This window comes from Pectinophora gossypiella, chromosome 9, assembly GCF_024362695.1.
Source record: "Pectinophora gossypiella chromosome 9, ilPecGoss1.1, whole genome shotgun sequence".
Lineage (NCBI taxonomy): Eukaryota > Metazoa > Arthropoda > Insecta > Lepidoptera > Gelechiidae > Pectinophora > Pectinophora gossypiella.
Window position 1 is genome coordinate 4,430,374 of NC_065412.1, and position 27,054 is coordinate 4,457,427.

The window sequence follows — 27,054 nt, forward strand, 5'->3', positions numbered from 1 at the left end:
TTTACTAATCTACTGCATCGAAGTATAGCAATACCTGGAAATAGTCACTATATAATAGGTTGACTCTCTTATGCGTCATCTATAAACTTGCAAAAGGTCAGTGTCGGCCATTGCTGTACTACCACTTCAGATACTAATAATACCTATATGCAATAAAAAATAAATGGTCCAAGAACGACAATATAAATAGAGCCAACAAATATTTCCAAAATTCTTTAGGTGCCTGTCTAATGTAATGTTGGGGTACAAAGGTATTTTGATGTATATATACGTAAGTAGTATATATTTTAGATAGTGTCTGTCACATTTTTTTAAATCTTATTACATGCACCGAATGTCCTTTCTAACAACGTACAGCTTGTAATTTTGCTGCTCGCTTCGTAGCTCATAAGTAAAATAGATCAAAATGTAAATTATTTTACTTTCTCTCAAGTCTTTTGCGAAGAAATTGCCAGCCCCGAGATTTTGATTGGCGGTGACGTCCTCAAGAACAATGACATTTTGCATACACCCGGAGGCCGACATCCGCCGTCACATAAATAAAGTCGCATGCGCACGGAATAACGCTTCTGTGATAACATCATTCACATTGACAGTTGACACACGTCTTAAATAATTCGCCTCGTAAAATAAGTACTGCTATAAAACACTTTAACAAATTAGGTAGGTGTTTATAAAACGACCTTTGTGAGGTAACGGTTATAGAATAAATATCTCGACTACCAAAGCATAACTAGACACTTTGTTGAGCCCGCAGAATATCAGAGTTGTAGCTCACGCGGCGGCTTCCACTAAGGTCCATTTATTTAAGATGTCCACCGCCACCATATTATGATCATTTCGACCAGTATCATTGTTTTCTTTTTTAAATTCTCATTTTGTGTTAGTTTTAAGGCTGATGTTTTTGTACTGTACTGCATTGTACTGTACCCTTCCCGTTATTTCTTTTAAAAAAATCTGACCTAACTCTGACGTTAGAGTTTGACTTGGATTTTTCTCCGCCTATAATTTGCATTTCATGTATGAACATCATCCCTACAAAGCTCATCATATAAGCATCTTCAGACACCAATATCAAATCTGGGATCTCTACCAACCCGACACCCGTTGATCCCTAATAGGGGCCCGACAAAAGTCGTTGTTATTAAAAGTTTTTATTTGTCTGTTTTTTTACGCAATCAGTCCTGACCCTTTTTTATATTGATATCTCGATAAGCTGTTTTTTTATGTCATAATGGTTGACAGCACTGGTAATTAAGTTTTATTTTTATGTTTCTTAAGTCCCCTCACGTAAACTAATAGTAGAATGCGTGGTAAAATGCGGGGTAAAAAGGCCACATTGCAGCAATTCATTTATGAAATCGAAGATAGCCTAAAGAAAGCAATATTGCTATTTGACTTTTTTGTTAAGATGGCGCGCTTACTTTTATTTGCGCAAGTATTAAATTGCAGTACCTACATATTGTTTTTTTATATAAATTGTTTAAATGTGGCCTTTTTGCCCCTCTGTGATCCAACGCGTCAAATTCAAATTCAATTCAAATTCAAAAATATCTTTATTCAGTAGGTAACATAGTTACACTTTGAATCGTCAATTTTTACATAACGAACGTCTCATCCGCCTAAAACTACTGCAGCTTCTCACAACCTGTATAGCCGGGGAAAAGAAGCTGCAAGAAAAACCTCGGCACAGGGCCCTAGACGTTCTTTAAAAAAATAAAAATAAACATAAAATATTGATATACAATTGAGTCAGCCACGTACGTCGACGTATATCAATACGTAAAATGAGTAGCCAATTAAATAAAATTACAAAGGTTAATTAACATCATCCTGTTGTTTCAGTGCCATACTGTGGCTATCAATCACCTTATTATAAATAATGAACTGTTTGTGTCCCCCCCCCCCCCCCTGCCTATCCCAATGAAACATGATTCATTTCAGCAACTTCCTCACTTCAGCTCGAATTATACTGGATATGCTAACTCAAGCCGTTTTCCTTAACTGTATCCAGTCTTATCTATATTTCTGTAAAATTTTAATTAGGGACGTATTTAAATATTATCTTATGCATTAAAACAATCATAAAGGCATCCCTACATGAGTTTTATAAAAAAAATTACGTCTTTTCCTTGGAAATAGCACGTTGTCTCCAACCTCGATAAAAAAGTCCCATAAATCCGTATCTTCTTAAGAATAACATTTACTTTCTTTTATAATTATTATTGTACTACTCTGAACAGGCGTGCGTGTATGAAACGATTGATGAATGTGGAGGAAGCAAGAAAAGTTTGTTAAGATCAGTCTCTGCTTACCCCGGTGGGAATAGGCGTGAGTTTATGTATAATTGTTTAAACATTAGCACCAACTTTTAAAATATTTTGATCTAATTCAACTTGAACCAAATTACCCTCTCATTTTCCAGGATGGATTAAGTTTTAATGGTTAATTCTAATAATACGAAGTTAATTGTTTTTCGGGCGTTAATAAAATGATTTATGTTTTGTTATTCTTCTTATCATGTGGGTTGTGAGGTGGAATACCAACCTCATTAACCCTGGTGTCAGGGTTATTATTTGGGTTTGGGGGTTTGGGTTTTATTTGTGTTGTTTTATTTATCTTAAGGCTTTGTTTTGTTTATATATTTATAGCTTTGCATGCATATATGAAATGAATACATCAATAGTTTATATACATACATAGTTTACACAATAGAAACTTTACCTTCCTAATCATAATCATCATCAGCCCATTTACGTCCCCACTGCTGGGGCACGGGCCTTCCCTATGGATGGATAGGGAGATCGGGCCTTATACCATCACGCGGGCCCAGTGCGGACTGATGGTTATTAACGACTGCTAATGCAGCCGGGACCAACGGCTTAACGTGCCTTCCGAAGCACGGAGGAGCTCGATCTGAAAACTTTTTTTTTGTGGTCACCCATCCTATGACTGGCCTTTGCGAAAGTTGCTTTACTTCAACAATCGCAGGCCGAGCGCGTTAACCGCTGCGCCACCGAGCTCCTCAATACAACAGAAATATTCCTATTCACGGGAATGTCAACAACATGATAGGTAGGTACCTACCTACATTGTGGAGTTTTGATAAAATATTACTAATAGACTGAAATAGTGCAGCAATGACGCAAATAGTGCAATAATGGAATGCAATTTTACATAATCCTTAAGGAAGCACGTTGGATACACGTGACCCTTGTCACCTTTGAACGGGAAAAGTCTCGTTACCTTCGACTGTCCATTATTGTTGGTTGCGGTAAACATATTTTAACTAAGCTTTTAGCTGAGCTGAGGAGCTCGGTGGCGCAGCGGCTAACGCGCTCGGTCTGCGATTGTTGAAGTTAAGCAACTTTCACAAAGGCCGGTCATAAGATGAGTGACCACAAAAAAAAGAAAGTTTTCATCTCGAGCTCCTCCGTGCTTCGGAAGGCACGTTAAGCCGTTGGTCCCGGCTGCATTAGCAGTCGTTAATAACCACCAATCCGCACTGGGCCCGCGTGGTGGTTTAAGGCCCGATCTCCCTATCCATTCATAGGGAAGGCCCGTGCCCCAGCAGTGGGGACGTTAATGGGCTGGTGATGATGATGATGAACTAAATGGAAAGCCGTTATATTTACACACCAGCTTTCTGTCCGTGATTTCATCGGCGTAGACTTCGGTTATCAAATATCAAAACTAATTCTACTGGTGACATTTTTTTTTAATTGATTCTGTAGTTCCAGATTCTAATTCCCACAAATAAATTTTCATTCTTTTTAATACTACAGAGAGTTAGTGTCATCGTAACGAATACTGAAGGGGATGATTCAGCTCATGATACTGAGTTAGTATCAAGTGCAATTCAGGTACTTACATAATTCACGTAAAGTAACCTACTAACCGTTACGAGTAAGAATGGGTGTTAATGACACCGTAAAGAATACTGAGGGGGGTGATTCGGACTATGATTCTGAGATGATATCAAGTGGAATTTTCTGGCGGAAATTCATGATTTTAATGTTTTTACTTTTTTCAGTTATATACTTTTGCTACGGAAAATTCCACTTGATATCGACTCATAAATATAGTCTGAATCAAACTTCAAAGTTTTCGTTACGATGTCACTAACAGCCTGTATAAATATATTATGCCACATGTCGCCAGAAAACAACTTTCAGCCACATTTGGTATCAATTTTTACTAATCGTTCGTTGGAATAGTTATAATAATAGAACACACAAACATCCTTTACTTACTGCATTAATGAAATGTATAAAATCTTACCTCACTTCAGATTTAGTAGGCCTCTGGCAACTCTTGACACACTTTGTAGGATCACTTCCATTTCTTACATATCCTTCATTGCAAGTACACACTCCGGGAGCAGAACAAACCCCGTGTTCACAAGCTTTACATATCGGCTTACAAACCCCATCAATATTCTCAAACCCATCTCGACAGTTACAAACATTCGGTTCAATACAGTCTCCGTCGCAGTTTTCACACTTTGGAGTACATACTGTATCATTGAACTTCTTGTACCCGTCAAGGCATGAACATGTGTTCGGCGCTGTACAAGTCGAGTTCACACAAGCTTCGCATGAAGGTTCGCATACATTGTCGTTGACAGTTTTATATCCTGTGAAACATGAGCACTTATTGGGTGCAGTGCAGTTGCTGTTGACGCAGGGGGTGTCGCAAACTGGAGTGCAGATAAAGTCTTTGTTTAAAGAGTAACCTGGATCACATTTGAAGCAGTGTGTAGAGTTGTGTATGGTGTAGTCAGGTAGGCAGGAACAGGTGTTGTTGACACCACATTTGGCATTGAAACAGGGTGGGTCGCAAGCGGGTTGGATGCAAGTGTTCTTGTGGTCAGGGTCGAGAGTGGCGGGGGGGTCGCAGTGACATTCGTCAGGGGCGATGCACCGCCCGCCAGTGCACCCGGTACTGCAGATGGCGGCACAGGAGTCGGTCTGCACGTCGTACACCCAGCCCTTGCAGCACACTATTCGCTCCTCTGGTACAGTGTAGGGCTGGAAAATATATTTTCTATAATTTTATTCAGTCTTTGAACTTTCTATATGAAGCTTTGGTTTCAGAATATAAATGGCATAATTTTATATTTCGTTTAGGCCTTCTACTTGAATTATAAAAAAGAAAACTAATTGCTAACCTCAACTTTTTTCACGACACATTTCTTCTTCCCGCACCACTTGTTGGTGGTCACCAGTTTGGTTCTTGTTTTCCGAGTACTGGAAAATGTATTGAAAATCTTGAAATCTTAATAAAATACAAAGAAAAAATCCAAAATACCACTTGTGAAATATGTTCCAATTTTAACTTTAATTAATCTGGGGCATGGTAGTGCCCCCGCCAAGACGAGCAAAGCGAAGTTAAGTTCTACCTAAAATAACAAAATCCCACACACAGGGTAGGACATATTTTTGTTATGATTTTCGAAATGCCCGAATGATTTACGATATTACACTTAAACAAAGAAAATATTTAATCATTTATTATTATTTACTACCTATTTAAATAAAGAACTTTCAAGTAACAATTTTCAAGTAAGTACTAGTTTACGTAGATCTATTTTAAATCACAACCTTAAAGATAAAGCAAAACTATGTCACCTTATTTTCACAACACAAACTCCATCATCACTGGCTTTCAAACCGTCAGAAATCTCAATAAAGTCCACAGAAAATAATATTATCAACCATAACACTGTCCACTTCGACCACATTTCTATTACAATGTTAAAAAAAACTTTTAAAACCAAAGTTTAGAATAGAACACGATTTTCAAAATTCAAGTTTAATTTCGTACATAAATAATTTTTAAAAACTGCATTTTGATCCGCAATATTTAAAACACTCAAAAAATGCCTCAGAATGGAACACAGATTTCAAAATAAAGAAATCTTTTTTACGATGCCATAAAACTTTTTTGCTCTTAAATATTTTGAATTGAAGTGTACTGTCTCTAAAGTCCTTACTACGAATATGGTTGTGCCAGTAACTATTTGATATCACAGTGCGTGCTTTAAAGCTCTGTGAGATAACGAAGCTGAGAGCTAAACTAGGCCTTTCATCCGACATCGTTTACGGGTAAGTACATCAATCATTTGCGTGTGATATTGAAAAAAATGTGTCATATCATAATACATAATTATCCTACCTACTTTCAGTTTTTTGTCCGTAAGACTGTCGCTTATTGTGTCTGTATTTTCTTAGATTTTGCCATTTCGTCTGTTAGCGGTTAGTTTTTATTTATTTACTTGTACACAAGGAACATACAAAGAAAATAGATAGTACAGGTAACAGGGTACAGGGTGCAGATAAGGATGGTTTTATTTACCTAAATAATATTTACAAATTTATTCAGCATCAGGTTTTTTTTTTATAAACAAAATTTAATGAGATAAACAAATACACTACAACCATTATCGTAGATATAAGTATATTTCCTTTTTCTATACAAAATAATAATAATTATACAACAGAAAATTAATCAACAGAATCGTCACATGTTATAAATAGGCACACTTACCTACTCTACGACATTATTTCTTAAAAAAGTATTTTAAAAAACTACATTATTATTATTTATTTTTTGTATTTAATTTAATAAAAATAACAGGACAGACATAACAAATCATTTGTAAATTAGATAGAGAGTTCACAGAAAGTGTCAAGTGGAGATCAATGACACACATTGACCGAACTGCGGATGCTGCCCTAGTACCGACAGAAAAACAAAGTACTATAATTAGTCATTAATTACCGACTTATTTTTAACAATAAAGTAACACTGAGAGATGTAATGTTTTTAGGCCGTCTTTGCAGGAGAGTTCGACATGACCGTAATACTCAGTAGTAAGTATATTTTGGGACAACATTAAACGTTTTTCTTTACCAAGTGTAACTACAAATTGTCGTTTGGTGACTTCTGCTTTTGTTATGATGTGGTTATAAAACATAACAACCTGTGTGGTCCAGTGGTTGAGCGCTAGGCTCAAGATCCGGAGGTCCCGGGTTCGATTTTCGGTGGGGACATATCACAAAAATGACTTTGTGGTCCCTAGTTTGGTTAGGACCTAACTGGCTGATCACCAGATTGTCCGAAAGTAAGATGATCCGTGCTTCGGAAGGCACGTTAAGCCGTTGGTCCCGGTTACTTACTACTTACTGATATTAGTAAGTAAGCAATAGTAACCCTGACACCAGGGTTGATGAGGTTGGTACTCCACCTCAAAACCCACACGATAGAAGGAGAAAACATAACATCACGCCTGTATCCCCGAAGGAGTAGGCAAAGGTGTCTAGCACACCCACTTCTCGCCAGCTATGATCAAATCAACTATAATTTATTGCACACAAATAAAACATACAATCACTTTTAAAACATTTAGTATCAGTACAAATGGGCAGCCTTATTGTTCTGAAGCAATAACCAGGCAACCACTACCAGGAACTAGCCATAAGAACTTGGATGCGAGAAGATGCAACAACAACGGGTGTAATCTAGAGTTACAGTTAATATTTATACAAATATACTGCACATAATAAGACATACTCAATATCTTGGGCGGGGAGGGGTTCGGTGTGGGGGAGGGGAATACTCTTCCTATAAAGTCTACATTGAGTTTAGACAACACGATTCGTTTAACTGAATTATACCTCTCATTCCTCTTTGTAAAATGATACATAAAATACAAGTAAATAAGAAATCTCATTATCTTAAAATACAAATAATTGGCTACATGTAATGTCTCAAATAACATAAGTATTTTAGGGAACGAATTAGTCTTTTGTAATATTGGACACAAAAGTAAGTACGATCACGAGTACTAATATGTATACACTTTGAAACCATGTCACATTAACTTTTTTGACAAATTAAACCGTAAGTCTCATTAAATGTCAAATATAATAGTGCGACAGGGTTCTAAAGTGGGTACAGGATATTGCTCATGACTGTACTTGAACAAGAAAATTCGATGATGGGCGAAAAAATAAAATATTAATTGAAGTCCCGCGGACATATTGTAAAAGCCGACAGAGGGATGTGTTCTTTCTCACATTTTATTAATCTAACACTTGTCACCTTACATCATAATCCATCTTAAAGCTTCGTATCAGAAGTGGCTGCAAGTTGTATCCCGATTACTCCCGGTGACTCTGCCCATCCCATTTGAGATGCCGGGCGTGAGTTTATGTATATTTGTAAAGAATTGTTTATTAGTAAGTATAACTCAGGGTCACTCGGGAATGTGACATGGTGGGTAGTTTTAAAAGGAACTTGAAGGATTATTATTTGAGTCTTGCTTCAGTTGCATTAGCCGTATTTGTATGCATTTACTTATTTATTTAGATATATATATATATTGTATTTAGTGTGTATATTTATAAACCAATATAGAAAGTATATAATATGTTTATATTATATTAATGAAATATTATATATTATATAATATATAATTTATTTAAATGTGGTTTGTAGGTTTAGGTTAATATTTTGTTTTATATTAGTATAAATAATTAAGTAATTTCTATATAATTTGTACGCGTATGTATGTCTATCTATATAATATTATACGTTGAAAGTCTCTCTTGTCACGTAGGTCAGCTGGAAGAAATCTCTTTGTTTAGAGATAAGCTTGCCTGTACTATCTGTTTTCTTTGTATGTTTCTTGTGTCTGTTTTATTGTGTACAAATAAATAAATAAATGTAACTTGTATCACTCGCTATGGCGGTTGTTGCTAACCATACTGCACTGATAAAGGACTTCGGAGAAGAACTAACTTCTAAAAGCAGTTTTTTTCGTCTCCATTGATAAACGAACAATGACCGTTTATATTTTTGAAAAGTTTATATTTGTAAAACTTTTATTTATGTCCTTTCTGTTTCCGTTGTTTTTATCAATGCACGGAATAATATGAAGGGCTTCACTCATGGACCCACAGTCAGTCATTCAATGTTTTATTTTGATACTGTTTAAGTATATACATACATTAACTTAGGCGGGTAATCCTTAACGGGGTAAGTAGAGGCACAAGTAATTAGAAGACAACTTACTTACAGCCGTTTTTGATACGAGGTCCTAACACCAGAGGCATAATATAAAGAATCAGACTATCAGCTCATCGCATCGCCCGCATTTTAGCAAAGACAAACACCCCCAATCAATCCTCCTTTGTTACTAAATATTGTTTAAGTTTATATACTTTTATAGGTATATTTTTGATGTTATTGTGTTGTAACTGTAGCGTCCTCTAATAATAAATATTTTATTTTTTCCACTCTGACAATTTTTAGGACACCTTTGTCCGAAAGGAAGGCACAAGTCCAAAGGTTAAGCTGATGATCCCAGTTACTACTTACTAATGTAAGTACATAGCTGTTACATAACTCGTCTCTTGGGCTTCTGGCGGCACAACAGTAACCCTAACAGCTCACAACGCTCACGATAGACTAAGAAAAAGACTAACCCAACCCTGCTATTAGCTTTTGCACTCGTACTTATCAGAATTAGAACATTCTAATACTATGATTTGACTGCGCTTTAATTAAACCGTCTAACCTTTGACTTCAACACTTGAGACCTTTTCAGTATTCACTGTTTGCGACTGTTTGACGCTTTGTGAATTACTAATTCAAGGGTTGTACTACTAAATAAGTTCTATTTTAGGTGCTGTTTGATATTAGGACTAATTAGCATAGTAACAGACTATACTTAATATAGTTTATTATAATTAAAACAGGATTGATATATGGAAATTGCCTAATTTATATTACATTACTCCTCAGTGTACGTAGGTACCTAAAACTTAAGGAAATTATTGGAATTACAGACTCATTATTTCAAATAGATATTGCATGTAACGCACCTGCTTGTTTCCTAAAAAAATATAAAGTTAAGTTAACACAACAGTTTTATTTTTGATTACCAGAGTTAGTCCCACCATTTCGTAGTTTTTTACTAGAATCGCCAAAAACTGTTTAACAATAAGTCTATCCATGATAATTACGTTGAATAAATGATTAAAATTTCTGATTTACTGTTTTTGGACGGCATTTTTCCAATATGGCACCGCAAGCGACAAAGATACGAGTTGCCAAAGTTTAAATTCGAAAATAACAGGTCAAAATCTATAAAATCATCAATTTCAAAAGTCCTGGAAAAAAATCTAAGAGACCAGGTTACGTACGTCCCTTATTCTTCAAATAAATTACAGTTCTGAAACCACCTGCCAAAGTCATTCTCAGTGGTACTACGCATGCGCGAACGTCTTTGTCCATTGTAATAAGATCTCCTGAATATGTATGGTGTGGCTATGGTGTACCTGGGGTCCTAAAATCTCACATTAAGCATTTCATCTTAAAAAGCATTAATGTATAATATGTTACTATTGTTAAAAAGCAATATTGCTATTTGACTTCTATATGACAAGCAAGACGCTTTTACTCGCGCAACGTTAATAGCAATATTCCTTTTAGGCAAAATGTTAACTAAGACACGCTAACGAACGTACTCGGGTTAGTTGTAAAGTTAACACGCATAATGGGCCATCTTAGAGTCTATATGCGGAAAACAGAGCCCACTAACATAGTTGTAAAGTTTATTATATTACAGACTAGCTTTTGCCCGCGACTCCGTCCGCGTGGCGTGTTATAAAAGAAAGATCTTTGTGTGTGTAGGAGAAAGGTTAAAAAATGCTTAATTTTATTATTTTTAAATGAGGTTACAGTATAAGTAGCTCAGTTAAATAATGAATTGTTATTAATTTCTAGATTATTAGTTTATGATTTGGTTTGATATTTTAGGAAAATACGATCAGTTTTGAAAATTTAAACAAAATTTAAAAATTACAACAGAAATACGCCGTGAAACATCCGCCTGGAAAATTCAACAGAAAACTACCTACGAAAGATTTGAACCATCCAAGAATAGTGAAAAGTTCGCCCGCAAAATTCAATATTTGACACGACCATCAACGACGTCTGCCCTCACGCGTCTGCCGCGTTCCGGTTGCTCACTCGGGTATCTGCCCCCCCTCCGCGCCTCGCCACCGCTGTCGCCACCCCACAAACGCCGCCGCGGCCGCGGCGTTTCTTGGTTGCGACTACCGCGAGCTATAAATTTCAAGCCTCTAACTCGCTTCCCGTTCCCAGGGAAATTTTTAACTTTGCATTCACTAAGGTATATAATATATGCATGTCAAATTTCAAGCATCTAACATATGCAGTTTAGATTTTTTCATACAATTTTTTTTACCCGCCAATTCCCATTTTTCAAAATACAGCCATATCTAAAATTTATATGTACTAAGGTATGCATGCATGTTTTTATTCGTAGCATGCATGCTAGATTGAAAACATCTATCTTACGCGGTTTAGATTTTATCATACAAATGTTTTTCCCGCTAACTCCCGTTCCCGTGGGAATTTTGCAATATCCAGTTGCAACTAAGCTTTAAGTTAACTATGGTACCTGCATGCCAAATTTCAAGCGTCTAACTTAAGCGGTTTAGAATTTTTATACAAAAGGGTTTTCCCGCTAATTCCTGTTCCCGTGGGAATTTCGAGAATTCCTTTCTTAGTGCACCTCTACGGTACCTAAACTACGTCCCTTCCTAATTTCAAGTGTCTACGTTAAGCCGTTTAGGCTGTGCGTCGATATGTCAGTCATTCAGTCAGTCAGTTTCTCCTTTTATATATTTAGATATTTCCGTCATACATGATTTCTATGTAACTTTAACCATTAAGGCTGCTCACGCGACGGAAGCTTAAAAAATGGAGTAACTTCTCCCGTTTTCCCAAAATTTCCCTTCACTACTCTGCTCCTATTGATTGTAGCGTGATGAAAAGTATACTATAACCTGCCCAGGAGTATGAAGAATAATTGTACCAAGTTTCATTAAAATCCGTCCAGTAGTTTTTGTTTCTATAAGGAACATACAGACAGACAGACAGACAGACAGACAGACAGACAGACAGACAGACAGACAGACAAAAATTTTACTGATTGCATTTTTGGCATCAGTATCGATCACTAATCACCCCCTGATAGTTATTTTGAAAATATATTTAATGTACAGAATTGACCTTTCTACAGATTTATTATAAGTATAGATTGATAATCTATAATAAACTTTCCTTCATAATCCCTGTTGGAGATTACTCCAACATTGCTGGGCTCTGCGTAAGAGCACCTTAGGTAATCCTAAGGTGGTAGGTAAGGTAAGGTGCAGAGCCCAGCAGAGCCACAATACGTCAGAAGGCACTACTACTCCTTTTGCTGTTTTTTTTTTTTTTTTTTTTTTTTATGGCACTAGTGTTGCTTTGTGCCAATGTCAAGTATTAAAAGATTGGGAAACGAAAAGGAAGGAAATAACATTCGGGAACGGAAATTTACATAAAAATAGGATCAGGTAAATGGGATAAAAAATAAATATGAGAGTCTAATAAAGTATAAATGAATTAAATAAATAGGATGTAGAAGTAGGTATTATATCTGCTATAGTTTAATATCATTTAACAGAAGAAAGGAAAATATAATATCACAAAACAAAATAGGATTTAAAATTAAACAGGAAACTCGAGTGGGAAGAGGAACATTGGCGGAAATGAGGGCATTAAGGAATGATGAACGGTCATATTTAGTGCACACAAAGAAAATGTGGTCCAAGTCCCCAACATCAACACCACATTCACACATGTTACTATCCAGGATGCGCAAGCGACCAAGGTGTGCAGGCGTGCACACATGGCCGAAACGCATCCTGCAAAGCATAGATACTGCCTTCTTAGAACATTTAACCTTAAAAAACCAAGGCTTAGAAGGTATATGAGGTTGTAAATTATGATAGAGTTTGCCCTTCAGACGGCTACTCTCAACCCAAGACTCATGCCAACTCTCTTTGAGATAGGTTTTAGGTAAACTAAGCAAATCATGGAAGTAGTTCCTATAAGGAAACATGTCACCATCCTGCACAGCTTCTTTAGCCAATTGGTCAACTTTCTCGTTGCCCCAGATACCACAGTGGCTGGGTATCCAAACAAAGGTTACAGAAAGGTCACTCAACCTACACTGAAGCAACTTTTCTTTAGTTTGAAATATAATTGGGTAATAAGGCTTCATCTTGAACGGGAATTTTTCTAATGCCTGCAGGGCGCTTTTAGAGTCACAAAAAACAACGACTTTTTTCAATTTTGCAATAAGGATATATTCAAGAGCCTTCAATAAACCAAAACATTCTCCAGTAAAGACTGAGGTTTCAGGAGGGAGTTTAATTTTTTGAATAATGTTGTATTGAGGATGAAAAATGCCTACACCAACACAGCTAGAACTACACTTCGAGGCATCTGTGAAGATATGGTGCCATTCTGGCCAATTCTCACCCACAAATGAATTAAATTTTGTGCACACGCCAACGTCATTTTTATCAAAGTCCAAATAATATCGAATATCAGGTGATATCAGTAAAGATTCGTATTTGATGCTGTATAGAGCAAGGGTAGGGGACCGACACAAGGGAGACTGAAGCGAAAGAAACTTTTTATAACTCATTACTAGACATGGAATAGTTTTATGTCGCCAATAAGGAGAATTGTCAACGAGGTGAACTAAATCAAAGAGTTTAGAATGTAATAAGTGATTTGAAAACTGCATAGATTTAAAGAAAAACCGGTCCGATAAGTATTGCCGTCTTAATCGAAGAGGCGCTTCGACACACTCAACCTGCATTGCATTTACAGGACTAGATCTCATTGCTCCCAATACGATCCTTAAAGCTTTGGACTGAATCTTGTCCAATTTATCCAAACAGTCTTTGTTACCTCCTTCTAAAAGAAAAGTCCCATAATCAAGAACACTGCGAATAATTGCATTGTATAATAATTTCAGATTAAAGGGATGTGCACCCCACCAAACACCCGAGAGACATCTCATAACGTTAAGCATTTTTTCACACTTGAGCACGATGTATTTAAAATAGGCAGCTCCGTTAAGATGACGATCCAACACTACTCCTAAAAATTTTGCATCCTGCTTAATAGGCAGTGAATTGTGGTTAAATTTTACTATAGGTATTAAGTTCGGCCGATCGCGTGATCGGGAAAAAACTACTACAGAACTCTTATCAACAGAAAGACTTAGTCCATTGTTATTTAGCCAGCACTTTAAAAGACTAAGTGAATAAGTCAGCGATTCACAAGCACTATCAATATTTTTATGAACACAGTAAATAAGCAAATCGTCAGCATACTGTAACACGTTAGCACTATTAAGCAAGGATGATTCCAGGTCGTACGCATAAATATTATACAGCAGTGGACTGAGCACGGAACCTTGGGGTAGACCCCTGTAGATAGTGCGACTAACATCAAGTCCATTACTAGATATCAAAGTAACGTGTCTAACAGAAAGCATATTAATGATGAAATTGACTAAGATAATAGGCACATTCAAATTAATCAATTTGTCTTTCAAAACAGGAATAAGTACGTTATCATAAGCTGCCGATATATCTAAAAACGCCGCAACTACAGAATTTTTCGCAGAGAAAGCTAACTGAATATCAGTAATAAAAACACTAACACTATCAATAGTACATAGACTCTTACGGAAACCAAACTGACTACGCGACAATAACTGATTCTTCTCAATATACCATTCCAAACGATTTTTGATAAGATGTTCTGCAACTTTTGCCATTACTGATGAGAGCGCTATCGGCCTATAAGAGGTTGCCTCATCAGAAGGCTTGCCTGGCTTTAATATTGGTATAATATCCTGAGAACGCCATGAAGTTGGTACATTTCCAGAAGTCATTACAGAGTTAATAATATTTAAATAATAATTTAAACCAGAATCACTAAGATGAGAAAGAAATGAATAAGGAATTCCATCCGGCCCAGGTGACGAATCCTTTACAGTAGAAATCACTCCCTTTAATTCATATAAAGAGAATGGAGAATCCAATGAAAAACAATCCTGCAAAGGTCTAGCAGGTGACGGAGGGGTAGAAAGCAGTTCTTCTTGGGGAACCGTCGGAGGAGCAAGCCTGTCAAGGAAACTATCTGTCAATTGCGGAGACAACATAGAAACTGAAGGAGAATCATTAAACGCTTTCCTGAAACATCTAATGGAACGCCAAACCTCAGAAGGGCATGTTCTTGGGGAAAGAGACGCGCAGAATGCTCTCCAACCTTCTAGTTTTTTATCCCTTAAAATAATCCTTGTTTCCTCAATAGTATTCTTCAAACTGTGTAGATTTTCATCTGACATGTCATCTGCATAAATTCTCTCAACCTCTTTTCTTCTCCGTACAGCATAAGAGCACTCCGAATCCCACCAAGGTGGCATAGGAATTGAATCACGCACAGTTCTCTTAATTGGAAAAGATTGATCTGCAGCTTCAAGAATGCACAGAGCCAAAGCTCTAGAACATTCATTTTCATTGTCAATTGGGTTCTCTGGTAATTGAGATAATTTGTCATCAATAAGCTGTTTAAATCTATTCCAATCTGCATTACTTAAACGGTACTTCAATCGGGGAGTACGCCTCACATTTTTAGCATATCTTACTAAAGTGGAAATTATTAATGGGAAATGGTCACTTCCACAAGTAGACCGAAAAGTAGACCAAGTAAAATTAGATGCTAAGTTAGGCGTACATATGGTTAGATCAACAGCACTTTCTGTCTCGCACAGACGTGTACGTTCGCCAGTGTTTAGAATGCATAAGTTATAGTTATCTAAAATGTCTAGTAATCGCCTACCATTCCACCTGGTCACCGCACAACCCCAAGCTATATGGTGGCAGTTGAAATCACCCATAACTAGAAAAGGTCTACGAAGAGAAGAAAAAAGGCTTTCTATCTCCTGAAACGCATGCGCATTTGGATGAGGAACATAAACAGACACATAAGTAATATTATCAATATTTATTCCAACTGCATCAATCATAGTCAAATTATTATTAAATGAAACTCGAGAAAATTGTATCCCATCCCTAATTAACATGGCAGCACCGCCATAGCTGACATCTATGTTATACCTGTCACTGTCATAACGTATACAACAATAACCTGAAATTCTGAAAACATGGTCTGGCTTTAACCATGTTTCAGTTAAAGATATTACAGCTGGCTTATATTTATTGATAAGATAAATTAGGTCAGACTTTTTGGGAAGAATGGACCTGCAATTCCATTGAATTATCGTATCCATTGTTGTTTTTTTGAGATAGAGCATTACAAATAACGTCAGCGTTGTACGGTTTTAAGATTTTGTTTTTAAGTAAAATATTGACAAGATTCATAACCATTTCAATGATTTGTTCTTGGTCTTCCGGATGATGAGTATCAGGATTTTTGGCTTGCAGAGCACACCCATTGCTAGGTGATGGAGGTTGAAATTCGCGAATTATAGCATTATGGGCCGCACGATCATATCCCTGAACAGACCGGGGCGGAGCACGAGGCTGTCTGAATACTGTCTTTTTGTATGAAGACGAAGTGGGAGCATTGTTTGAGTGTGGTTGGCTTGACTGGGCATAAGTAAAATGTTGGGGTGAGGTTGCGAGTGCATCTGCATACGATTTCGAGATAGGAGGATGCAGTTTGATGGCCTCATTATATGATATACATGAGTGTGCCATAGTATTCTTAATATCTTTTTGCCTTTTGAATTCAGGGCAGGCCTTGCTTGTGGCAAAGTGAAATCCAGAGCAAGCTACACATGAAGCAGCATCCTCCTCAACAGAACAGAATTGACCTAAATGATTTTGAGCACATTTATAGCACCTAGGTTTGGATTTAGAGCGGCACTGATCTTGGGAGTGTCCATAGCGGCAACACACGAAACACTGAATTGTTGGGTATACGTAGATGTCTACGGAAAGAGCATTGTAACACATAAATATTCTTTTAGGAAGTACCTGCCCATCAAATGTAATTACAACTGTTTGGGAGGGTTGCCAAGATGGAGCTCCATTAACAATCACTTTGTGGTTAAGGCGCCTTACCTTTAAGATATTACCACAGCCAATAGGAGTAGAGATATTCTCTTTAACTTCTTCCAAAGACCAGTCTGATGGGACTCCTCTTACAAGGCCCATGCGTGTGACATTAAACGTTGGGATGAAAGCTTTGAATCTATTTAAAGCGAGCTTTTCACTGGACAAGAATGAGTTAGCATCAGTAAAAGTTGAGAACCCTACAACACATTTATTCCGCCCTATGCGTTTAACGCTCCCAGGTACAATGTTTTGAAAATTGTTTTTCTTAAGAAAGTTACCAAATGCAATAGGGTGCAGGATGGTACCACTATCTTCAGCATCAGTTATACGCTGGACATGGAGGATGTATGGAGCAGCATCTGAACGGAGGTACTCTTTCCGTCCAATTTGAGGAGAGGGCTGAGAAGGTGGAGGATTTTGTCCTATTGTCGAAGAATGTTGTTCAGAAACATTGTCTATGTTGGGAATACATGAAGAACTGTTATCAAAGCCTTGATCATGTTTAAGTGGTTCAGGAGGCGGCATCAAGTGTGATTCGTCGAGATCGTTGCAAGAACAAGAAGAATTATCGCACTCTCCGTGTTGTTTCTTTCGTCGTACGCGCTTATTACACCCTTTACAAGTTTTTTTAGAGGCACGGACCCTCTTGCGGCCTGGATCTATCGACCCATCCGTTTCCATTCCTGAGCCGTCAAAACCATCGTCCACCGAAATAGTTACATTGCAAGCAACAGCCGGGGGACTCAAGCCTTCGCTTGAATCCCCCGCCAAAATGTCGTCAGGGGGTTTGTTCATAAGAACATGAAAATGAGTTAAAAACTTACCAAATGGCTGATATAGATATATATACACTAATAATACAACTTATAATACACTAATTATACTACAATACACTTATCTGATCCAAAAAATAATTAAATTTTCAAAAAGCAAGAAGAAACACATCCGACGTACTCGAAGTTTCCCGCCCTTTTTTTCCCTTTTGCTGTTACCGACTAAATATTAGAAATACCATGAATAAGGTTACTTTCCACAAAACGAGGGATTACCTTTACAACGCCATCTATATTGTTTTTGAGGAACATAGCCTGAAAAGTTTGTCATTAACTGCGAAGATTAACTGGTCACACTGGCAAGTACGTCGTTTTCACACAATAAAAGAAAGAGAGGGTTGGTTCAAGAAGATTGGTTTTGTTGCAACTTCAGACCGCTCGAACTTCGGACGTTTTCGGATACGCTCGGGTGTTTCCGGACGAAAGTCCATAGCGTTTCAGAAGTTTGGGAACGTATTTCGAATCTACTCGCAGCTTGGGGGCTCTATTTATGTAACTCACATGAAATATAATATACTTGCTAAAAAGGTAATGCTATTTAATTGCGTAATATTGTAATACTAACTTTATTTGTGTATAACCTGCAGGGCTAACATGCGCAACGTGACAAAATTATCGATCGATTCTATTATCGAAATTGATTAGTTTGTTTTTTCCCCTATCATGCGTGTTACGTCATTTTGTTCGTATTTTGACAGAACGACACGATTTATTTGGGCTCAGTTATTGGCACCAATCGACAAAACGACAAAATTATATCGTCAGGATCGATAAAATTACCGTGACAGAATGTTATCCCGTTGCGCATGTTAGCCCTACTGGTGTCAATGAAACAGTGTTAACGTATCTGAAACATTGTTTTTTTTTTTTTAAGTGTAGTAAAATGAAGTGATACAGTACATAATGGTCAAAATTTCAATTACATCCGTTAGAGGGCTATAGGCGTCGTGGCAGACCTCGAAAGAGATGGCGTGACGACTTGGACGCTTGCCGGAGGGACTGGCCGGAATACGCACAGGACCGCGAAAAATGGAAGGAGGAGGGGGAGGCCTTTGCCCAGCAGTGGGATATTGTAGGCTAGATTAGATTAGATTAGAGGGCTACCTGTGAAGAATTCATGTTTGGATCATAGATAATTGATATCACGTGGTTTCCAGGATTTGTGCCCGGTTGATGATGCTGGAGCTGGCGAGGAGTGGACTGCATGTTCCTTGTTATCTTATGTTATCTTTAGTAATAAAGAATACATAGACAATACTTCGATTCGAATTTACCTGAGACAAGTACGTCCTTTAAATGATCGTGTACCTAGTACATCCCTGTCGATAGGGGTGCAATGTCCGCGCCTGCGCCCCGGCGACTCCGACACCGCCGCCCCAGCCCGAGCGGCCGAATGCACGCACCCCGCGATCTACCCCTGAAAAAAGAAACAAAAATCCAGTCACGTTTAAAAACCTTTTAAAAAATTAAACTCACCATCGCGAGCTGCACATAACATATACCGCCAATTTTATTTTTTCAAATTACTTTCATTTACGAAATCAGCGTAGACAAAATTCTAATTGATTTTCTTTTTAAGATTTTGTGCCAGTGACATAATTTAATAGTGCTGTGATAAAGTAACCACAAAAGTTTATTTTTAATAGCAGTGTTTTGTATTTTACAATAGCATGGCCTAAATTGGAATTCTTGAAATTACATGGTTTTGTTTCGATTTGTGAAACGAATATAAACTGGAAATAAAGGGGGATAGTGTTGTGTGATGAGAAGATCTGGCTGTGGTCTTGCGTAACTCCGGTGCCCCGGCTAGGTAAGTATCGAACGCCGACCATACGTATACAATCTACATAATGACATAACGCCCCACTTTAATTTGTAAAGGTTTTTCTGTGTAGATAAATCTTCCTATTATAACACTGCGAGCTTTAACAAAAACCTTTATTTAATACTAACATCGTGTTTAAACTTCGAAAGAATATTTCCTCGAAGTCCTTCCAATCCACGATTTCCCAACAATTCACAAAGTATTTACTTAAGTTTTCCGCACAGGAGATAAGTATGTCAAAAATGTATTAATCCTTACAAACCATTGTTTAAAACACGAATATACTTCATACTACCTTGACTCTAAGGAGGGACTCTAGAAACATCCTCACCCCATCGATAAAATATTTATCGTCCGTCAAACGCGAGTGGTAAACGAAGCCAAAACATATCAATTCTGATTGAATACTCTTTTGTGGCTTAGAATAGCTTTGTTTGCGTTCATTCAAAATGAATTGTGTAGTTAAAATTATAGTAAGTTCCTGAAAAGGAGTGAGTATTAAGATGAGGAGTGACATAGATTAATGGAAGAATACTTCATGTTGTGCGACCCCACCAGAGAGGGGGATAAGGGTAGAAGAATGATGACTGAAAATGAGCTGGTAGGTGTACCTATACTGGTCTTGCAAGCTGTTCTTTCTGTCAACTTTATAAATATGTCGTACGTTCTGAGGCTTGATGTTACTTGCATCAATTTCTATACCCTTGGGAACTTACAAGTAACCTCTGCAGTAGGCTACACGAGTACCACATTTTGCCAGTGGTTACAATTCACCACCCTCTATTAGTCAACTTGTGCACTACTTTATTTCTAAAGGTACAAACGGCATTACAGCGGAACCTAATGCACTGCAGGAGGTGAAAGCAATATACATAATATATAAACTAATATACAAATAATATGAAAACACGATAACTACAATAGTCTCTACCCATAACCGTGCCTCGAAGTTATGTATGTAGGTCGTGTTTTCTAAATCGAATCACATGACATTTCGTAAACTAATAGCCATTTAATACAATACCTACATATTATTTATATCATATGCGCCCTATACAGTCACTATGGAAGGATGGTCTGATATTTTTCATATCAATTGTGTAGTGAGATCCTATCTATACAGTCTAAAAGGCTAAAGTGATTTTGGTAATTGTTAGACCAGCGTGTTTCGGCTCAGGTTGACCCACAGAGCAGAGCTCAAACAGCCCATAGAGCAGAGAGCCCACAGAGCAGAGAGCCCATAGAGCAGAAGGCCCATAGCGCAGAGAGCCCATAGAGCTTTTTAAACCCGCAACGGCGTAGCTTGTCTACAAACATTCAATTTATCTTTAAGTAATTACTTATCCAAAAATATCTTTAAATTTCTGAAGACTCCTATTAGATCCTAAAGACAAATATTTTTTTTGTTCTAACTAGTTTTCCTTGAGAAGAAACCAGTTGTTTTATAGGCCAATATTTTTTTACTCTTTTATTTTGATCATAATCACAACACGTGTAAAAAATAATGCAAACTTATAAATTATTCTTATCGCTGGCACGTTAACAGCACGTCAAAACGATTACAAGCTGAAATTAGTTAATAAAATATTAACACCACAATAAGTGACAGTGATATTCATGGAACTCAGTCACATGCTCACATATGAATGATCTTATTACTTATGAAAATGCGATTAACAGACAAAACAGGCTACTTTTTCTATATAACGTTTCGGGATATAATCTAGGCAAATCTCAAATACAACATGTCATCATCATTACCAGCCCTTTAACTTCCCCAATGCTGGGGCACGGGCCTTCCCTATCGATGGATAGGGAGATCGGGCCTTAAACCACCACGCGGGCCCAGCGCGGATTGGTGGTTATTAACGACTGCTAATGCAACCGGGACCAACGGCTTAACGTGCCTTCCGAAGCACGGAGGAGCTCGAGATGAAAACTTTTTTTTGTGGTCACCCATCCTATAACCGGCCTTTGCGAAAGTTGCTTAACTTGAACAATCGCAGGCCGAGCGCGTTTACCGCTGCGCTACCGAGCTCCTATATAATATAATATGTTACATTACAATAAATACACCATGTAATGTAACATATTATATTTTTTGTTACATACTCCACAATACTACTTCTATACAAATAATGAAGCTTTTGTGCTAATTTTATGCTTCACATAGCTATTTTATCGACACTGCATTTGATATGCTTATGCTTATCAAAATGTTTTGTAATTATAGCCTTTCTTCTGTTTCTCCTTCCAAGTCTTCCTCAAAACAAATGAAGGCGGTTACAAATAATCTCCCAAAGTACAAATTACATGCGCCATAACAGCAACCTACTCTAACACTTGTATTTCGATCCAGTACGTTGCATAACATTGTAAAACAATGTTTTAAAAGGAGCTCCAAACTAACTAACGAACGAACGAACGAAGGGAACTATCCCTTCGAAAATAAAGATAAAACGTGTCTATTTTTAGATCGCACAATCTTTTTGCCGATATCTTCGTTTGTGAATCCAGGTCCCTCTCGGTAACTTTTCCTTTACAAATTGTGACTTTACAGGTACAGTCATGAGCATTAATATGTATACACTTTGGTACCATGTCACATCAACTTTTTGACAAATTGAACTGTAAGTCTCACTAAATGTCAAATAATGTTAGTGCGACAGAGTCCTAAAGTGGGTACATTATATTGCTCATGACTGTACGTATATTAGGTAGATAGTGAGACATGTCTCGGGAAATTATGACGTAGTATCACTGAAGTTTGGAAGAATCTAACCTAACATTACTTACACTACCTATAAGTAGGTACTCGTATAAAAATATAGATATGTTTTTGAACGGTATAAAGTAGTAACATAAACATAACATAAACAGCCGATATACGTCCCACTGCTGGACACCGGCCTCCCCTCAATCAACCGGAGGGGGTATGGAGCTTACTCCACCACGCTTCTCCACTGCAGGTAAAGTAGTAGTGATTTCAAATTGCCTTTTTATCAATAAGAACATCGTGTAACAGCGGAAATTAGTATTTTCAATGGACCATTCGATTTATGAAATATCGTATCAGCTAGTTTATTAATATAACTGGTCTTTTTGGTAACATTTTCGTAAACATCTCTTTATAGTTTGAAGCATTAATGTATAAAATGTCACTTTGCTTTGAAGAGTATTGTCGTTTTTGGCATAGTTGGTTAAGTTATGTGCACTGAAAGACATCTAAAAATGAAGTTTAGACAATGGAACAATACAAATTGTTTACACTAGGTGCTGGGTGGTAATATATTATGTCAATACCAGAGGGGTTAACATGGCTACATAGAAGCAATTCATCTAAACAAGCAATATTGCAATTTGACATTTGCGCATATAAAAATAAGTGCGCAATGCAAACAAATGTCAAATAGCAATATTGTTCAAGACTTCATGTTTGTATGCAATGTTTTGATGTGGCCTTTTTAACCCCCCAGGTGTACTCGGAGATCATAAAACTATATTAAGGAAAATATTACTTCCATCCATCAAACAAGCCTTAAGCGGAAACATCATTTATCTGCCTATCAACCTTTTACTTACCTTATAATAGAAAAGGTTATATTATTAAAGCCGTAAGTACGTAGGCGCAATAAAACCCTGACACCAGGGTTGATATTTTTTTGACGTGACTTATTGTAGATTTTCTGCAGATGGCATTAACTACTTGGCCGGACAAATTGATAAGGTTAGTTATAATTCTCCAAAGTGGATAAGGTAAATGTTCCTTTTTTTATTTCTAATACTAATCTATACTAATATTATAAATGGGAAAGTGTGTGTGTCTCTTTGTCCGTCTTTCACGGCAAACCGGAGCCCTTCAAAAAGCGGTGAAATTTTGTATGGGACTTTTTGCAGTTGTAGGAAGCTAAAAATTGGTACATTAGCAAAAGGGGATCCGTGTTACCACGAATTTAATGCGAGCGTAGGTAATAAATATGCTTAAGAAATTTGAAGATCTTAAAAAACAAATTTGGAAATTACTCTACCGATAGACTAAAAAAATACAAATATACTTTATTGCACCAAAATAAAAAGAAACAATTACAAAAGACTCTTAACTAGGTACATGGCAAATGGTGGCTTCATCGCTTAAAAATTGGCTAGTTGATAAGGAATTTCGTGACTTGAATGAATATTTTCAACAACAATGAAATTTTTTTATTGACAAATGTTTATAATGTGACTAATTATTATTAGGTACTTACTTAATTCCTTGATGCTTAAAAATTACATTATTTGTAATATTGTACGTCCGACATGGACATACTGTTGAGATAATTTTATGTTTGACACCTGCATGTACGGTCACGAGCATTAATATGTATACACTTTGGTACAATGTCACATTAACTTTTTTGACAAATTGAACTGTAAGTCTCACTAAATGTCAAATATGTTAGTGCGACAGAGTCCTAAAGTGGGTACATTATATTGCTCATGACTGTATGTACCTACACAGCTTCTCAATAAATGTTTCTTGTTTCTTGTTTAGCGATTTCGTCCACATAACTAAAAGGTACTAAGGTACTGATAGATCTAGTTCTAGTACAAGTGGGAAATATCGCATCAACACATAAAATGGTGCTTTATAAAGAGGGGGTATCCAGGTTACGTTCCCCAAAAAAAAAAATAGTTGACGCTATCAGTCATGTGCCGTTCCATGGAATGTTTTTAAAGTGGGAATGTTCCCGTGGTAATAACTCTTTAATTGTAAGGACATTGGCAGCTTTTCTTTTCCAAATTGTTTTTTCTTGTACTCTGGTCTTATCTGCCTGACATATGCGCTTTTATCTTTGTTTTTGGGTATAAATGAAGACCCAGGCACAACAAATCATCCACCTATTATTATTCTGATCAAAATTAAAAGAAGCAATATAGGTAGCAACATAATTCTACACACATCTGATTCAAATCATCATTAATTTAAGAGCACGCTCTTGTCGATGTTGCATTCTCCATGCTACTTTTTTAGGGAAAAATAGAGCAGTGGTTTCCCTCTTGCCTTCCGTCCAAATCCTGGTTCAAATATTTAACTACAATTATTTTTATATATGCCTCTGTAATTACATTGTATTTTTGAATAATTAAGTAGCCGACCAATGAGAAAATAGGTAATTATCACGTTAAATCTGGACAGTGGCATCTTTTTTTTTGAGGAACGTCAGTATCGCTTATGTAGTCTGATAGCATATCTTAATTCTATGTACTTATTCAAAAAGATTGTATTGATTTTATTCTTAAATGTACTTACTAAAACAAAGATTTGCACCTGTCTAGTGACATGTCTTTGTTATGACCATTAGTCGAGTTTTACAACCTACTCGGGATGATAAGCATAAACATTCTAAGTATATTTATTTTCTTATTTTAATTTCAAACAAAAAAAACCATGAAAATGACAGTTTTACGCCAGCTACCCCGTTTACTGAGGTGGGCGATTAGGGTCGGTCGTCACTCCTCCCTCCGAGTTCAATGTACCTGCTGACATAGCAATCATGGGAGCGGCCACTTCCATTGTGGGCAAATGGGAACGCACATTGAATAGCAATATCTTCTTCGTATTATCATTTTATTCGTAGTGTAAAAGAAAATGGAATTACAAGTTAAAGGAACAATTTTAACGATAGTTACTCGTGCTTAGGGCAACTCATAAACTGCCTATATACGTCCCACTGCTGGGCACAGGCCTCCCCTCAATCAACCGGAGGGGGTATGGAGCATACTCCACCACGCTGCTCCACTGCGGGTTGGTGGAGGTGTTTTTACGGCTAATAGCCGGGACCGACGGCTTAACGTGCCCTCCGAAGCACGGAATCATCTTACTTCTTCGGACAATCAGGTGATTCAAGCCTGAAAAGTCCTTACCAAACAAAGGACAGTCTCACAAAGTGATTTCTACAATGTCCCCATCGGGAATCGAACCCGGACCTCCAGATCGTGAGCCTAACGCTCTAACCACTAGACCACGGAGGCTGTTCAAAATTCTGACTCAGACAGGACTTGAACCCGTGGCTCATGTCAAGCCGGGACGAGCGTATTAACCGTTACACCACCTTATTTTTGGACGTGACTTATTGTAGATTTGCCGCAGATGGCATTAACTACTTAGCCGGACAAATGGGGACCGCCGAAGGCTCTCACCCGGTACAACATTGTATCCTCCTCCTGTCCATGCGAAATTCTTCCGATCTATGTATAGTCATTAAGCCGACGCCGCCGGCGCCATCTTTCCAGAATATTGTTTACTAATATAACAATATTACTTTAGACCGACAAGCTTACATGTAGATTTAAACTTACCGGAAAAATTACACCCGACTACTTAACGTCTTAATCGACTGTCACAAACTCACAATGTACAGTCATGAGCAATATAATGTACCCACTTTAGGACTCTGTCGCACTAACATATTTGACGTTTAGTGAGACTTACAGTTCCATTTGTCAAAAAAGTTAATGTGACATGGTACCAAAGTGTATACATATTAATGCTGGTGACCGTACCCGGAATGACAAGCCGCGAGCCGCTGAAAGTATTTTTCCTTTACTTCCAATCCAGCAGCTAAATACAACATATACCTATCTATATTTACATATTATACAAGTACCTAGGTAAGTACATGTTATGAACATCTAGGTCACTATAACAATGTAGCGTTGCCTGTAGCATTAGTATTCAATGCAAATTCGTGTTAACTAAAATGTACTGAAATCTCATCGCGAAGTTGACAATTAAATTGAAACTGTGTCTCGCTGAACTAACTTTTAATAGAATTTACATTAAATATAATTGCAAATCTAGGTAGCCTAAAGTATTTTAAATATTTCATTTACTGTATACAGGGTGTTAGTGACATCGTAACGAAAACTTTGATGGATAATAATTCAGACCGTGATTTTGAGTTGATATCAAGTGGAATTTTCCATCGCAAAAGTATAGAACTGAAAATAATTAAAAAAATTACTAAAATTTGCATGACTTTTCCGACAGGAAATTCCACTTGACCTCGACTCAGAATCATGGTCTTAATCATCCCCCTCAGTATTCGTTACGATGTCATTAACACCGTGTATATCTCTTAGAACAGCTTAGAACACCAATAGTGGCTACAGATTCTATTCTGTCGATTCAAACAATTCATAATATCTTTATTCAATAGGTAATTACGGTTTGAATTGTCAATCTTTATTTAAAAGTACTTAAATATTTTATGTCATAGGTACGTCCGTTTAAAACTACTGCAGTTTTGCATAGGATCTGAGGAAAAAATAGGCTGCAAGAAAAACCCAGTACAGGGCTCTACACCTTCTGAAATACTGATATTGT

At 37.1% G+C, this 27,054-nt stretch overlaps 2 protein-coding genes across 3 annotated transcripts in view; one reads left to right on the top strand and one right to left on the bottom strand.

Annotated features, from left to right (window-relative positions):
* Nucleotides 1-4: 4 nt before the first annotated feature.
* On the bottom strand, nucleotides 5-25,242 carry LOC126369775 (von Willebrand factor D and EGF domain-containing protein-like). The gene is made up of 5 exons (XM_050014341.1): nucleotides 25,206-25,242; nucleotides 19,169-19,277; nucleotides 17,034-17,184; nucleotides 4,428-5,030; nucleotides 5-34 (listed from the first exon to the last, which is right to left on the bottom strand). Exons 1-5 carry the CDS (start codon nucleotides 25,240-25,242, stop codon nucleotides 5-7), a joined length of 930 nt encoding a protein of 309 aa, XP_049870298.1.
* LOC126369409 (uncharacterized) overlaps nucleotides 19,416-27,054 on the top strand; it is a 68,007-nt gene continuing 60,368 nt past the window's right edge. For both annotated transcript variants that reach the window (XM_050013812.1, XM_050013814.1), the window contains exon 1: nucleotides 19,416-19,670. The gene's annotated coding sequence lies outside the window, so the exon portion shown is untranslated. The remainder of the gene's footprint in view (nucleotides 19,671-27,054) is intronic.

Bases quoted from the DNA above. Each gene is read 5' to 3' on its own strand.
- LOC126369775 (XM_050014341.1), bottom strand. From the start codon at position 25,242: ATGGAAGTGGCCGCTCCCATGATTGCTATGTCAGCAG. The intron at 19,278-25,205 runs GTACATTGAACT...TTCTTTTTTCAG, and splicing joins CATGATTGCTATGTCAGCAG to GGGTAGATCGCGGGGTGCGT. The intron at 17,185-19,168 runs GTACACGATCAT...ATTCTTGTCCAG, and splicing joins TATCGACAGGGATGTACTAG to TGAAAAGCTCGCTTTAAATA.